The following is a 15,020-nucleotide window of genomic DNA, read 5'->3' as shown; positions in this document are numbered from 1 at the left end:
AGAAGAGCAGAGAACTGGCTCCCGAGGGCAGATAGGCGCTCTTGCTTCTCCTCATTGGTCATGGCTTAGCATGGTTCCTCCCCACAAGTCCTTAGTAAACAAAACACTGGCAAAAACCCAAGTCACTACCTTTCAAGTCTCTTGGACAAGGGGAGCTTTTCCTCAGCTTGGACTGAGAACCTGTGACCTAGAACTGCTATTCTGACTAGATTGTACGAAGGTAGTAGGTGCAGGAGACAAATGGCTAAAATGAAAATGTGAGCCACTGGTCCCCATCTGCAGCTACAACATAAGATGCCTACAGATGTGGTCAGTGTGACATGTGCAGGTGGCAGGGGCAGAGGAAGGGATGGCCAGGGAGGGTGTTCCGGGGGACAGTAGCATGCCTGCTGGCCTTCACTTCTTAGCCTTGCTCTGGGCAGCCACAGCTTCCATGGCTTTACACACAGTTGCTTCATCCCCCAGAAGCTGCATGGGCTTGATGGGCTTCAAGTTCTTGTCCAATTCATAGATGATGGGAATACCAGTCGGCAGGTTCAGCTCCATGATAGCCTCTTCAGAGAGACCCTCCAGATGCTTAACAAGGCCCCGAAGGCTGTTGCCATGGGCTTCAGTCCGTACCCATTTCCCCTCCTTGATCTGAGGAACTATTTCCTTCAGACTCTCACCGGAGGATAGCTGATCTTCAGTGAGGTCTGCATACCTGCAATCCTTACTGATGTTGCTGTACAAAGGATGGTCGGGTTCCATCGGAGGTGGTGGGACATCACAGGAGCGCCTCCAGATCTTCACCTGGGTCTCACCATGCTTCACAGAAGTTTCTGCTTTATTGAGGCCAGTCAGACCCCCATAATGCCACTCCTTGAGGCACCAAGTCCTCACTACTGGCAGCCGCATCTGATCAATGGCATTTTGCACTGTCCAGAGGGTCCGATCGCTCACTTCTGCACTGAGGGGAAGCAGATGTCAAACTCATAGCCAGCATCTCGCAGAGCCTGCCTGCTGCGCTTTGCCTCCTTGTGGCCTACCGGGATTAGATTGGCATTGTACCAGCTGCTGAAGTGATTCTCCAGGTTCCACATGCTCTCACCACACCTGATCAGTACTAGCTTGTAGGTGACCATGGCGGTGGGCTGGGGATGCAGCCTATGTTTTGGATTCTTGCAAATAATTCCTATTTGTTTCATATGATATTCTCTGACTGGGACTTGCTGCATCAAGTAATAAGTTGGTGAGTGTGTCCTTGCCTGAAATCAGAAAGTCAGAATATTCTTGTAGCATATGTCATTGGATAAAAACATTGTTGTACTGGGGGGAGAAAAAGGAGTCCTTGTCTGGGATGTAGTAGAAGCTTTCAAAGCCATAATGGCAAGAAGTTGTCACTGAGCTGTTATTATGTGGATAAGTATGTAATTGGGATGATGGGGGTCAAAAAGAGTCAACACCTCAAATTCTCTTTTTAGGGTCTTACTCTGAGACAGTCAGTTAAGTCCTTACGAGGTAGATGTGGCGAAAGTCAGGGAGGCTGCAGACAAACCTCTGCCACACATAGGCTTTTTGCCAAGGGCCCCAGGGCCTCAAATCTTTCCTGTTTTCTTTCAGCCAGACTTGAGGGACATGGGGTGTGGGTACAGAAGAGTTTTAGGACTTCTACGAAGCTGCTGTAGGAATTACCAAAATGCTGTTGACTTAGTGACTTTTAAAGAACAGGGCTGAGATATACCTCTGCCAGCCAGAGTCCACCTGAGAGTTTGTTTTGTGAAAGGAAGACCTGAGCTGTGTTGGGCAGTGAAAGCCCTTCTGGGAGAAGAATGGGATAACTGACCTTCATCTGCTTGCTCTGTCTCTGTTCTAAAATACCAGGAGAGCAAGCTCTATTCTTACTTGTCTCTGGGCCCTACCAGATCCTAGCAAAGTGCTGCCAGAGAAAAGGGCATGGGCTTTGGAGTTAGAGTTGGATTCAAATCCCTGCATTTCCTTCTCTGAACACTTTTAAACCTTTCTTGTCTGCACCCCCACCCCCTAAAGAAAGTCCTCGTCTGCCCTCGAATTCCCCTTGAACTGTATCGCATAGTGTCTTCTCTCTTAGCTAACTTCACTATATGCAAGCGTTCAACCTGCTGTCTTATCAGAGAGACTTTTTTTTTTTTAAATACTGGACTTAGAGCTCCTTGAGTGCTCTTGGCATGTTCTGATTCCTCCAGCAGTTCAATTACACTAGGAGACATGTTTCTCTGGTTCTGTTTGCTCTTGTGTCTGGCTGCTGGGTTCCCAGCTGCTAGAGGTCTTTAGGGAGCGGCTATCCTGAGAGAGGGGCAGACACCATAGTCTGCCCATGGGGATAGGGGTGTGAGCCACTGGCCAGTTATCAATCCTTTAATAGGCCCCAAGTTGGAAGGGCTGGTAACACCTGGGACATCCCCTGCTTGGGGAGAGAGAACTCAGCTCCTCCTTGAGGACAGGGAGACTCCTCCCAGACCTCTAGCTCTTTCAGCAACACTGACATGGAAGCCACAGCCCTGCCCCTCTGTAGCCATGGCCTGTTCAAACTGACTCCTAGATACCACAGTATTCCTCCTTTTTCTTGCCCCAAGACTTTTTGAGGCTTGTTTCCAGGATCTCCTCTGGCACAGAGGTGAAAATTCCTGTTCCACTCCTGTCTGGTATGCACCCACCCGAGCCACTGGCACTGCCCACACGTTTCAGCCTCAGCAGCTCCCTAGCTTAGGAGAACAGAGCAGCTGGGCTGCGGCTGGGTCGGGATGCATCGTGGATGTCACAGAACTGCCATTTTCCCAGATTCCTCCTTACCCCTGTCATCTAGAATCCATAATATTTTATTTTTTATATTTTAATCTTTGGTCTCTTTGGAATTCATTTCGGTGTTTGAGAAAGGGCATTCTGGAACTGAGATCCTAAACAATGAGCCTGGTTGTGAAAGTGTGGAGAAACCAGGATATAGGACCAACCAATGAACACTGCGGGGCTAAGCGGACAGGAACAGGAAGCAAACCGGAAGGAGCAAGAAGCTCTTCCCTCTTTTCCCAAGAGAGAGGGAAAAAAAAGAATCTTTTCTCTCGTCTGGTCCTCCACGCTCCCTCTTGCGCCCCCTGTGGGTCGGTCTACAGGGAGTCACCTGCCAAAGTAGAAATGGGTTTTGAGTTTCAGCCACGTCACAAATTGAGTATAGAGGCATACTTCAGAAGCGGGGGGGACAATAGATTAACGATTAGCACATTAACTTTATCACAAATTAAATGGCCATATATCCTTGGGTCTAGTTCTAGACTTTATTCTGTACCAACGATTGATCTATTTATTCTTTACCAGTACCAAAGTTTTTATCACTGTAACTTTTATATATGTTGATATCTAGTGGGATTAGTTTTCCCCTCCTGATCATTTTCCAAGACAAGTTTTCTATATGAATTAATTTATGTATAATTGTTTATGTGAATTAGAATTAGCTTGTTAGTGATTGAGGTTGCATTGAATTTATCTATTAATTTAGAGGACTTAGTTTACGTTTTTGAGATGTCTTTTCTTGCTTTCTTTCTTTTTCTTTTTTTTTTTTTTTTTTTTTGGTCTTTCTGGAGACAGAGTCTTGCTCTGTTGCCCAGATGGCGATCTCCTCAGCTCACTGCAACTTCCGCCTCCCAGGTCCAAGCAATTCTCCTGCCTCAGCCTCCCGAGTAGCTGGGATTACGAGCACGTGCCACCACACCTGGCTAATTTTTGTAATTTTGGTAGAGACAGGGTTTCATCATCTTGTCCAGGCTGGTCTCAAACTGCTGGCCTCAAGTGATCTGCGCAACTTAGCCTCCCAAAGTGCTGGGATTACAGGTATGAGCCACCACGCCCAGCCTTGAGATTTCGTGTCCAAATTTATCTTTAAATTTGTTAAAAATATTTCTTCGAGTTATTCCAATAGAGTATTATGTTCTTATTTATGTACATACTGTGGATCCTTAACTTTATTCTAAGGCATTTTGCCTCCATTTTATTGCTAATATAGAGGAACACTTTTTTTCCTTATATTTTCTTCTTGGTAAGGGTCTGTATGAAAAACTGGCTTTTTTCATGTATAAGTATACTATCATCTACTTAACCATTATGCTATTTTGGGACATTTAGATGATGCTGTTTTTCTCCATGGTAAATTACATCATAGAGATTTTTCTTTTTTTTGAGACGGAGTCTCGCCTTGTCTCCCAGGCTGGAGTGCAGTGATGCGATCTCGGCTCACTGCAAGCTCCACCTCCCGGGTTCACGCCATTCTCCTGCCTCAGCCTCCTGAGTAACTGAGACTACAGGCGCCTGCCACCACGCCTAGCTATTTTTTTGTATTTTTTAGTAAAGACGGGGTTTCACCGTGTTAGCCAGGATGGTCTTGATCTCCTGACCTCGTGATCCGCCCACCTCAGCCTCCCAAAGTGCTGGGATTAGAGGGGTGGGCCACAGCACCCAGCCATAAAATCTCTATCTCTATCTCTGATTTTTTTTTTCTTTAGGATAAATTTTTTAAAATTCCATTATGAGGTCTAAGTATAAGAGCATTTTATTAGCCACGCGTGGTGGTGTGTGCCTGTAGTCACAGCTACTCCAGAGGCTGAGGTGGGAGGATTGCTTGAGCACAGGAGGTTGAAGCTGCCGTGAGCCATTATCGTACCACTGGACTCCAGCCTGGGCAATAGAGCGAGACCCTGTCTCAAAAAGAAGAAGGAAAAGAATATTTTATTTGTTTATTCATGAGACAGAGTCTCACTCTGTCACCCAGGCTGGAATGCAGTGACATGATCACGGCTCACTGCAGCCTCAAACTCCTGGGCTCAAGTGATCCTCCCACTTCAGGTCCTTGAATAGCTGGGACTAAAGGTGCTTGCCATCACATCTAGTTAATTTTTTTTTTTTTTTTTTTTTTGTAGAGACAGGGTTTCGCCATGTTGCCCAGACTGTCTCAAACTCCTGGGCTCCAGTGACCTGCCTGCCTCAGCCTCCCAAAGTGCTGGGATTACAGGCATGAGCCACTGCACCCGGCCCTAAAAAAAATTTTTTTTTTTTTAAAGAGATGGCATCTTGCTATATTGCCCAGGCTGGTCTCCAACTCCTGGCTTCAAATGATCCTCCCACTTTGACCTCCTTATAAAGCACTGGGATTACAGGTGTGAGCCACCATACTTGGCCTTATAAGAGCATTTTAAAGTCCGAAATTGTTTTTCAAAAACAGTGTCCACTTACCAGCAGGGACAAGGGCTCCTGTGTCACTGATCCATGACCAAAAATGGATATTATATTATCCTTTTCTGCAGTAGGTTAATGGGATTCGATTTTTAATGTACCATTTTGCACCACTTGGGTTGTTAGTGATGCTGAACTTTTTCAAGTTTATTTGAATTGCTGATATTTAAATAGTCCTTCCACGATTTTTTTTTGGAGTTCCTCATCACTTTCTTTTTGACATTTATTTTCTTTGAAAGAATTTCAAACTTAAAGAAAAGTTGCAATAATCATATAAAGAAACCCATATGCAGTCTATCAACTTGTTAACATTTTACTACACTTGCTTTGCTTTATCATTCTCTGTGTGTGTGCATACATAGTTTTTCTGAACGATTTCGAGGTAGGTTGTGTATGTCATGTGTATTCCATAAAAACAAATATATTCTTTCACTGTATTCCACTACAATGATCAAACTCAGGAAATTCAGCATTGCTACAATATGATTGTCTTATCTATAGTTCACATTCAAATGTCAATGGTTGCCACAGTTATAGCCAATACAGTTATAGCAACACTTTCCAGTATAGTATCCAGCCCAGGATCATATGTTCCGTGTTTTCATCACATCTCTTTGATTCCTTTAATCTGGAACAGTTCCTCAGCCATACTTTGTCTTTCATAATATTGACATTTTTGAGGAATACAGGCCAGGTGTTTTATAAAATTGGGGTTTGTGCAATGTCTCATCATGATTAGATTTAGAATATGCATCTTGGCTAAAATAACCACGTAAGTGTCCCCATTCTTTTTAATAAAAACAGGTTTGAATTTACTGCTGACAGCTTGAGAATGAGGGAGGAAACTAGAAACGGAAAACAGACTCTAGTGTGGGTGTGGAGGTGAGTCCCTCCCTTGCAGCCCTGGGAAGTAATGGGGTGAGTGTGTAGGGCAGAGAGGTTGAGGACCATCAGGAACAAGCCACTCAGTCTTATAGGCCTGGAATGCCACCTGTCAATGGCCACTAGTGCTCAGGGGTGGCACTGCCACAGATATTTTAAAAATGTGGGTGGAGGAGGGGAGAGAAGGTGGTTGACGCTGAACTCCATTTCAGCCTGTGGCAATCAGGAAGCAAATACCCTCCTGTCTCAAGCTTCCCAGCCTCCCTAGACCAGCTGAATTACTGAAGGGCCAGGTGGGTGTCTCAGAGCACAGCAGCGGAAGGATGAGGCCTTGGTCTTTGCAGCTAAGGAGAGGAAACTCCAGGCTGAGACCTTTAGAGACTCCCTCTCTCCTGACCTCTTTCTGTCTCCTCCTCACACCCTTTCTGCTCCTAACAGCTCCTCTGCAGCTCACACGCCCAGAAGCCACACGTCCCTTCCTTTGGGAACTCTATCCTTTCCTCCTCTCAGTGGAAAACTCCAGAGCTCAGGCTTTGCCCAAAAGTTAATGGAGACTCCCCTCTGCCCAAGTCTGTCAATTCTGAAGTGGGAGGAATAGATCCTAATTTCACCAGCAAGAATCCTAACCATGCAAGTTATCTGTGAGCAAGCACATCTCTCCAAAGCAATTATTATTATTATTTAGGACAAAACACTATCTTGTCCCAGAGAAGGGGAGCTTACTCTTGGACTCTGTTTTTCAGCAGGATGGCACTGAGGAGCCTCTCCTCCATCCTGTTCTTGGCTGGTATCACTAGAGCCACCACCTGAACTGAGACGGGTTCTGTCTTAGCCATCCTGACCCCCGGTGGTGCCAATTCCAAGTAGCCTCTTTTGGACCCCAAGTGTGTCCCTTGGGAGATGCCACTTTTATCCTGCACAATCACCTTACAATAGTCATAAATGATAACTGTGACTCACTCACAATGTAACATTATAACCAATAAGCTCTGCTTAAGAAAGCAGGGAAATTGATCATTTTCAAATGTGCACCATCCAAACTGTAATAATAAAAAAGTTTTCTGGCTGAGCACGGTGGCTCACACCTGTAATCTCAGCACTTTGGGAGGCTGAGGTGGGTGGAGTACTTGAGCTCAGGAGTTCAAAACCAGCCTGGCCAACATGGTGAAACCCTGTCTCTACTAAAAATACAAAAATTAGCCAGGTGTGGTGGCCTGCACCTGTAATCCCGGCTACTAGGGAGGCTGAGGCAGGAGAATCACTTGAACCCAGGAGGCGGAGATTGCAGTGAGCCAAGATCGCGCCACTGCACTCCAGCCTGGGCAACAAGAGTGAAACTACATCTCAAAAAAATAAAAAATAAAAAATAAAGGTGAGGAGGCAAAGTCATAAATCAATATTATTAGGTTTAACCTAAAAAGGCAGGACATCTCAAAGCATGTGTATGTGTGTTTTGGGGGTGATTAGGAGGGGCCCACAGGTTATAGGAGGATTCGAAGATTTTCTTTTTTGTTTGTATTTTTTTGAGACGGAGTGTCCGTCACCCAGGCTGGAGTGCAGTGGCGTGATCTCTGCTCACTGCAACCTCCACCTCCCGAGTTCAAGTGATTCTCCTGTCTCAGCCTCCCGACTGGCTGGGATTACAGGCGCGTGCCAACATGCCCAGCTAATTTTTGTATTTTTAGTAGAGATGGGGCTTCACCATGTTGGCCAGGCTGGTCTCTATCTCCTGACCTCAGGTGATTCTGCCTGCAGCCTTGGCCTCCCAAAGTGCTGGGACAGGCGTGAGCCACCGCGTCCTGCCGACTTGAAGATTTTCTGACTTGGTTAAGGAAGTGAGGCTTTGTCTAAAAATTTGTTATCAACGGAAAAGAACGTTAGCCCTGGCTGGTGGGTGTGACCTCTTCCAGGCCTCTCAGGAAGAAATCTAGAATAAAGGACAACCATTAGAGTTCAGCCCTCAGTTCCCCCTTATCTGAGGTCTGTGTGCCAGAGGATTCGTTTGGTAAGAATCTGGGTTTCTAGAAAATAACTCAGGGACATATGTTAAGATGTTATCTCTAGTTTCTATAGGGAACCAAACGTTCTCCTGACTCTAACTTCCTTGGCTATTGTTTTAAGCTACTATTACCTTCTAGCTTATCGAGTTGCTCATTTACTTCCTAAGGCTAGCTAGGTCCCTGGAATTTCCTTCAAAGGAACTCAAGATTTTACTTTATTTCTATGCTTTGGTGCCTGAAAGTCCCTAGGAGGAGTCTCTACTCCATCTCAGTTATACCAAGAGCAATCAGTGTTATCAACCAACCTTGAGCAACTGTTTCATTTCTTTTCCATTTCTTCCCATTCCAGTTGAATTACTTGGAATAGTATAAATTTGCACCTGTTTATTTTCTTTTGTCTAAATACTGTGGCATAACCCATACGCCCCTTCTCTCAACAACAGTTTAATCTGATTAGGGACAGACAGAGAATTGATAATGATCCATGGAATCCCTATAGGATTGTGTTCTAGATACCTTCTATGATAAACCACTTGAAATCTCTGTTTCAAAATCTTGCTGCATAGTCTCTATAAAAATTCTTCCATATCTTTCCCCCTGAAAGAAATATGTGGGTTCTTATTGCTAGAAAGGGGACAAGCTATGCGACCATGATCTTTTCTTATGACATCACGGTGGAGAAAAAGGCAGATTTTGCCTCAAGCTAGAAGATGAGAAAAGGCCCTGTTTAGCTGGTAGGGAGGAAGGTGATGACTGCTGCCGAAGACTCAAGAGTCCAAGACAACCGGTTTCTCTCTGTCTCTCTCCTTCTCTCTCCCTCTCCCTCTCTTCCTCTTTCCTTGTCTCTCCCTCTCTCTTTCCTCCTTTTTCTTCCCCCAAATCTCCTCCCCTTTCTCCTTCTCTCTCTCTCTTCCTCTGTCTTTTTTCTCTTCTCCTCTCTCTCCTCCCCCTCTTTCCCCCTTCCCTTTTCCCCCTTTCCCCTCTAGAACCTGGATTTTTGCATATTAATTTTGTATGCAGCTTCGTTATTGAATTCTCATACTGTTTTTCAAAATTGCCTTTTGATTGATTTTACTGTTTTATCCAGGTATAAAATTATGAGTGTATCAGCTAAAAATAATAATAACATTATTCTTTACCTTTCTTCTAGTTTCACCTTTTATTTATTTATCTCTACTCTCTAATTCAATGGTTGGTATATCCAGGAAAGTGTTAAAGTGTAACAGATTTGATTTGATTCACCATTAGGCATGACACATACTTTTCACTAGAGATATAAACTTAATTTTATTAAAGAACACATCCATTCCTATTTTATTAGAAGGAATTTAAAACTAAGAAATTCGTGTTCAACTTTTTCAAATAGTTTTGAGGATCTATTTAACCTATAAACGTAGAGAATTATACCAATACATATCCTTAAATTATTCTAGCTTTATTTTTTAAAAATAAGTCCATTAGGCTATGGTTTAGTATTCTTTCTATGTGCTGCTGAATTCTATTTTATATGTATGCGTGCATCTACATACATACTCACATAGGTAAATAGATGAGATAGGAAAGGAAAAGGTGGTGTTTTCCTGTCCTGTACTTCCTTGTTATGTTTTTAATGGTATGGCATCAATGTTATGCTGGCTTGGTTAAAGCAATTTGGAAGATATCTTTCTCACTTTATTCTCTGAAGTTGTTTAAACAGTATTGAAAACCTTTTGTTCCTTGAATGTTTATTACCACTCGTCTGTAGAAACAGATGGCCTGGAACATCTTAAGGTGGTAACTGACAAGTTCTCAACTTCTCCTTAGGTAATTGGTATTTTAAGTTGTCTGTCTTTTTAATGGTTAACTGGGTAATCTGTTTTTTCTTAGAATATAAATTTCCCCCCCAAATTTTCACATTTATTTCTGGGAGTGGAACAAAATATCCTTACAAAATGTCTACTTTTCTTGGCACCAGTGGTTTGGATCAGATTCGTGTTTGGTGGTGCTTGTGGACTGGGGACCCTGGGGATGGGGATGAAGGGTAGGCTGAGCAGATGGAGCCCAACTCCATCCCCTGCCCCCCACATCTATTCTGCCCCCACATCCATTTCAGCCAAAGCAGATATACTTTATATTTGGAGTTTTAACTTAAAGATTTCTTAGGGCATATGGTCACTAGAATAAAAGCCTAAAGCACCCACTAACCCAGAACTGTGATTTTTAAAATAATACATTTGTCTGTATGATTAAGTATAATAATATAATAGTTTTGCCTCCCCTTGACACCCAAAAGAGAGTGGGAGTGAAAGGTGCCACTGTTCCTAGAGGAAGCGACGTAATTTCTGACTTAACAGTTGCACTATAATAATGTAATTTGTAATATAAATGGATATGATGCCATTCCTCAAGGAAGAGAAAGTGAGTGGAGGATAGCCTCACAAGAAGGCAGGCTTGTTCAAGCATCCCTCTCTGCCAGACAGATCTCCACTGCCCTGGAGAAACACGGTTAGCTTAGCACCATCATTATTATTCCCAAGGTGTTTTCAGAAATGTCACACTGGAATTAAACAGATGATACTGTGGACACAATTTAGTACCTGTCAGTTGGGTAAACTGGGTGATTTTGGCACAGGTGGAAGTATGGGGGCTATTTATGCTGGAGGGAAAAAGACCCAGGAACCAGGAGAACAATCTTTATATATCGGAAGAAAGAAGAGATAAGGTGTATTTCATGTAAAGGCACGAAGCTGAATTAGGACTGGAAGATGCTATCAGAGACAGATGTTAATGGAGACACGTATATGTTAGCACAATTCAAGGAAGAATTTGCTAGTAGAGCCGAATGAAACAGCTAGAACCTGGAAGTGTTAATTCTCTATCACTGGAGGTATCCAAGCAGATGCTGGATGAGTGGGGTCAGGGATATTGGAGAGAAATTCCATGAACTATGCAGTTAGCGGTGAAGAAAGAGACCTGTGCAGCTGCTTCTAAAAACACGACACGGCTCTGTAAATGTCTGAAGTTGGCTTACATGGCCACTAGATGTCACTCTTGTGTATCTGCAGCAGCAAGATTGTTTCTCTTCTAGGGCAAGTAGAAATCAGACCCTTAGACTAACACAATATAGTGAAATTTTATTAGCAAAATATCCATCCTTATCTTATGCAATTCAATGTTTTTTAAATAGAGATAAGGTCTCACTATGTTGCGCAGGCTGGTCTCAAACTCCTGAGCTCAAGTGATCCAATTCATTCTTAACAAATATAAGAAAACTTAAATATATCACTTGAAGCAAAAATATTCCAAGAACTATTCTTAAAATCAGATTCACTGTCTAAAGTTTCCTTTTAAATAAGTCTTTTGATATTCTCAGTCTTTGATATAACTTGCTATAAAACTGCTGCTTTTCATCCACAGCAATTTCTGAACCTCTTGTCTGTCTTCTGTGTCTATGAATAGATAGGCAAAAGAGGTTAAGGAATCTGCCCAAACCCTTAGGTAAAAAAAGTTGGCCGGGCACAGTGGCTCAGGCCTGTAATCCCTGCACTTTGGGAGGCTGAGGTGGGCGGATTACCTCGGCCTGGGCAGAAGTTCACCTGGGACTTGATCAGGAGTTCAAGACCAGTCTGGCCAACATGGTGAAACCCATCTCCACAAAAATACAAAAATTAGCCGGGCATGATGGCGGATGCCTCTAATCCCAGCTGCTCGGGAGGCTGAGGTGGGAGAATCGCTTGAACCTGGGAGGCGGAGTTTGCAGTGAGCCAAGATCGTACCATTGTACTCTAGTCTGGATGACAGAGCAAGACTGTCTCAAAAAAAAAAAAAAGCTTCCCAATTTGTATTGTGCTGAACTTTGGAGGCTCAGGAAATGCTACAACTTTATGCCCTATTGAACATTCACAGTGGACCTTTGCATAATAAAGGCTCTGAGAAGCCTTGGAACAAAGAAACCTATGAAAATTTTGCCCTGTAGGCTAGGACACTGTGGCTCACGCTTGTAATCCCAGCACTTTGGGAGGCTGAGTCGGGCGGATCACTTGAGGCCAGCAGTTTGAGACCAGCCTAGCCAAAATGGAGAAACCCTGTGTCTACTAAAAATACAAGAATTAGCCAGGCATGGTGGTGTATGCCTGTAGTCCCAGCTACTCAGGAGGCTGAGGGACGAGACTTGCTGAACCTGGGAGGCGGAGGTTGCAGTGAGCTGAGATTGCACCACTGTACTCTAGTCTGGGCGGCACAGCGAGACTCTGTCTCAAAAAAAAAAAAAATTAGACCCAAAGTCTTCAAACATGTATAGCCACCATCTGTCTACTTCTATCTATATCTATCTACTTATCATCAACTTCTTTCTAGAACATGACTTTGCATCTATCAGAATACAAGCTTTCCTGTTGTGAAATTCTGTAAGAATGTCAAATTTGAACTCATTACTCCTTGAATTTTATTTAATTTACTAGGCAGTGTTTAATGATCCGCAGTGCATCAAGAAAAAAATAGCTTAAATTTTCTCATAGCTAAAAGGATATTCAGTCATCAAAATAGATTATTCACAACTAAAAGCTCCCTAAGTGAAGAACTTATCTTTTCTTAGCCATTCAGGCAAACTGAGTGTAATAAACTAAAGCCTCAGCAAAAGTTTGCACTCCCTCCTTATTTCTCTGATTTCCCTGGTGAATCCAGTAGGGCTGGTAAGTTGCTGTGAGAACCTTCTCATGTCCCTGTTCTAACTCTAGAGCTGAGACAGTCTAAGGGCCATGCGTCATGCTTTCATGGCTGCTGTCTTGTGTGGTTTTACCATGTGTTCAGAATGCCTTCATCACAGTTGATTAGAGTCTGGTGTCTGTTGAAGCTGTCAGACATAGGACTAAAACTCAGGAGATGTCGTCTGAAAAGTTTAACATCTCCTGCAAATGGACTTAGGGTGAGAAACCATTATAGGTCACATGACTTGGCTTTTGAATGGCAGCTGATGTGATTGTGATTCCTTACTTCCATGTGGGTGACAATCACAGAGGACCCCTCCACCATCACTGAGTGAAGGCTTTTGGTCTCAGCAGGCTCCTCACAGCGGCCTTCACATCCTTGTTCCTCAGGCTATAGATGATGGGGTTGAGCATGAGGGTCACCACCCCATAGAAAAGGGGGATGAGTTTGTCCGAAAGATCCTCTTTGTCTGCTCCCATGGAGTCCTTAGACTTGGGCTTCCCATACATGAAGAATAAAGTCCCGTAGAAGACAATCACCACAGTGAAGTGGGCAGAGCAGGTGGAGAAGGCCTTTTTCCTCCCCTCAGCTGAGGGGATCCTCAGGATGGTGGTGATGATGAAGACATAGGAGAAAGAGATGAACAGAACTGGGACTCCTAGGAAGATCACATTCGTCACCTCCATGCTGATCACATTGATGGAAATGTCAGCACAGGCCAACTTTAGAACAGCCAGAATCTCACAGGTGAAGTGGTTGATGACGTTGTCCCCACAGAAGGGCAGCTGACTTGCCAAGGATGTGTGTACCACGGAAGCAGCACCACCAATAGCCCAGGAGCCGACAGCCATGGGCACGTAGGCAGCCTTGCTCGTGATCACGGAGTACCGAAGGGGGTTGCAGATGGCCACATAGCGACCAAACGCCATCATGCTCAGGAGCAAGCACTCCGTTCCTGCCATGGCAAAGGAGAGTGCCATCTGCACAGCACAGGCTGAGAAGGAGACGGTTTCCTGGGGAGTCAAAAAGCTGTCCAGGACCAGTGGGACTGAGGAGGTAGTGAAGCAGATGTCCAGGAAGGAGAGGTTCCCTAGGAAGAAGTACATGGGCGTGTGCAGGCGGGAGTCAAGGATGGTCACCAGGATGAGGACCCCATTGCCCAGCAGGATCACCAGATACATCAGCAGGATGAGCACGAAGAATGTCTTTTCCAGCTCTGGGTGGGCAGAGAGCCCCAGGAGAATGAACCCCATCACAGGGGAGGTCTCATTGGCTTTTTCCATGTGATATCCCCTCTGCCATCAGCAAAGTACTGAGCAGCGCATCAGGCTTTTTGGGAAGAGTCCTAGGCATCTAATATGTGGTCAAGTTCCCACTGCCTAATAGAAGAACATACCTGTGCAAGAGAAAAATGACGGAAAGAGACAGTAGGGGGTGTCTTAGAAGACAGAAGGTCAGAGCTTGACAGGTAGTGGGTGAGGGCCTCAAATGTCCGGTTGTGCATGAGGGATTTTTCTGAAGTTGCTGTACCCTCTCAGTGTCCACAAAGGTGATAGAGGCCTGGGGAGGAGAAGTGACCTGTCCAAATCTTCTGAGCAAGTTGGTGACAGAGACAAGACTTGAACCCAGCAGAGCATATCCCTGGCCCAAGGAGGGCTTTTCCTCTTCATTGTGATTAAGTGCTAGGAAATGCTATGAATTATTTCTCTTTAATGCAAATCCACAGCAATTTCATTTGTTCTGGGCTTTCTTAGATTCTCAGAGAGGAAAATTCCCAAGAAGATGCAATTCTTGGAACTAGCAAGTGATTAAGTTTCTTTAAACTTTGATTACACGTGAGGAGGAAATTGCGCAAAATTGTTCAACCATATTCACACAGAAACAAGCCTAGTTAATACTCAGCCATAAAGAGCATTACTTCTTCAGTCTAGTGACACAGGCTTGAGCACTGACAGCAATAGAGCTGCCTATTTGAAATATGGATTTATTGCAATATATGGGGAGGTCCTATAGCTGGGAAATTTATGAAGCCAACAAATGGATTTGTTGGAGTGACTGAACTCACACCGTGAGACAACACTGTGCAGCTTACCAATTAGTTAATGCAATATTAATAACCACAGTCTAACTATAGTTATCGATAGTAGAGTATATGGCATTAACTTCTGATCCCATCTCATTAGGATGTTTGTGAAATTCCTAACCGTCAATGAC

At 44.1% G+C, this 15,020-nt stretch overlaps 2 protein-coding genes across 2 annotated transcripts; both read right to left on the bottom strand.

Moving 5' to 3' along the window:
• Nucleotides 1-396: 396 nt before the first annotated feature.
• Nucleotides 397-1,203, bottom strand: LOC100432151 (phosphoglycerate mutase 1-like). The gene is given in 2 exon segments (XM_009244276.2): nt 397-935; nt 938-1,203. Coding segments are annotated over 2 exon segments (789 nt in total). The 5' UTR covers nt 1,188-1,203.
• Nucleotides 1,204-13,101: 11,898 nt separating this feature from the next.
• Nucleotides 13,102-14,139, bottom strand: LOC100431784 (olfactory receptor 2S2). Its single transcript, XM_009244275.4, has one exon. The coding sequence runs from the start codon at nt 14,087-14,089 to the stop codon at nt 13,130-13,132; it is 960 nt and encodes a 319-aa protein (XP_009242550.4). The 5' UTR covers nt 14,090-14,139; the 3' UTR covers nt 13,102-13,129.
• Nucleotides 14,140-15,020: the final 881 nt, after the last annotated feature.

Source organism: Pongo abelii, chromosome 13 (genome assembly GCF_028885655.2).
Source record: "Pongo abelii isolate AG06213 chromosome 13, NHGRI_mPonAbe1-v2.0_pri, whole genome shotgun sequence".
Classification (NCBI taxonomy): domain Eukaryota; kingdom Metazoa; phylum Chordata; class Mammalia; order Primates; family Hominidae; genus Pongo; species Pongo abelii.
The sequence above is the reverse complement of the archived record's forward strand: the minus strand, read 5'-3'. Positions and strand labels throughout refer to the sequence as shown.

Excerpts from the sequence above, each read along its gene's own strand:
- LOC100431784 (XM_009244275.4), bottom strand. The coding sequence starts at position 14,089 with ATGGAAAAAGCCAATGAGACCTCCCCTGTGATGGGGTTCATTCTCCTG.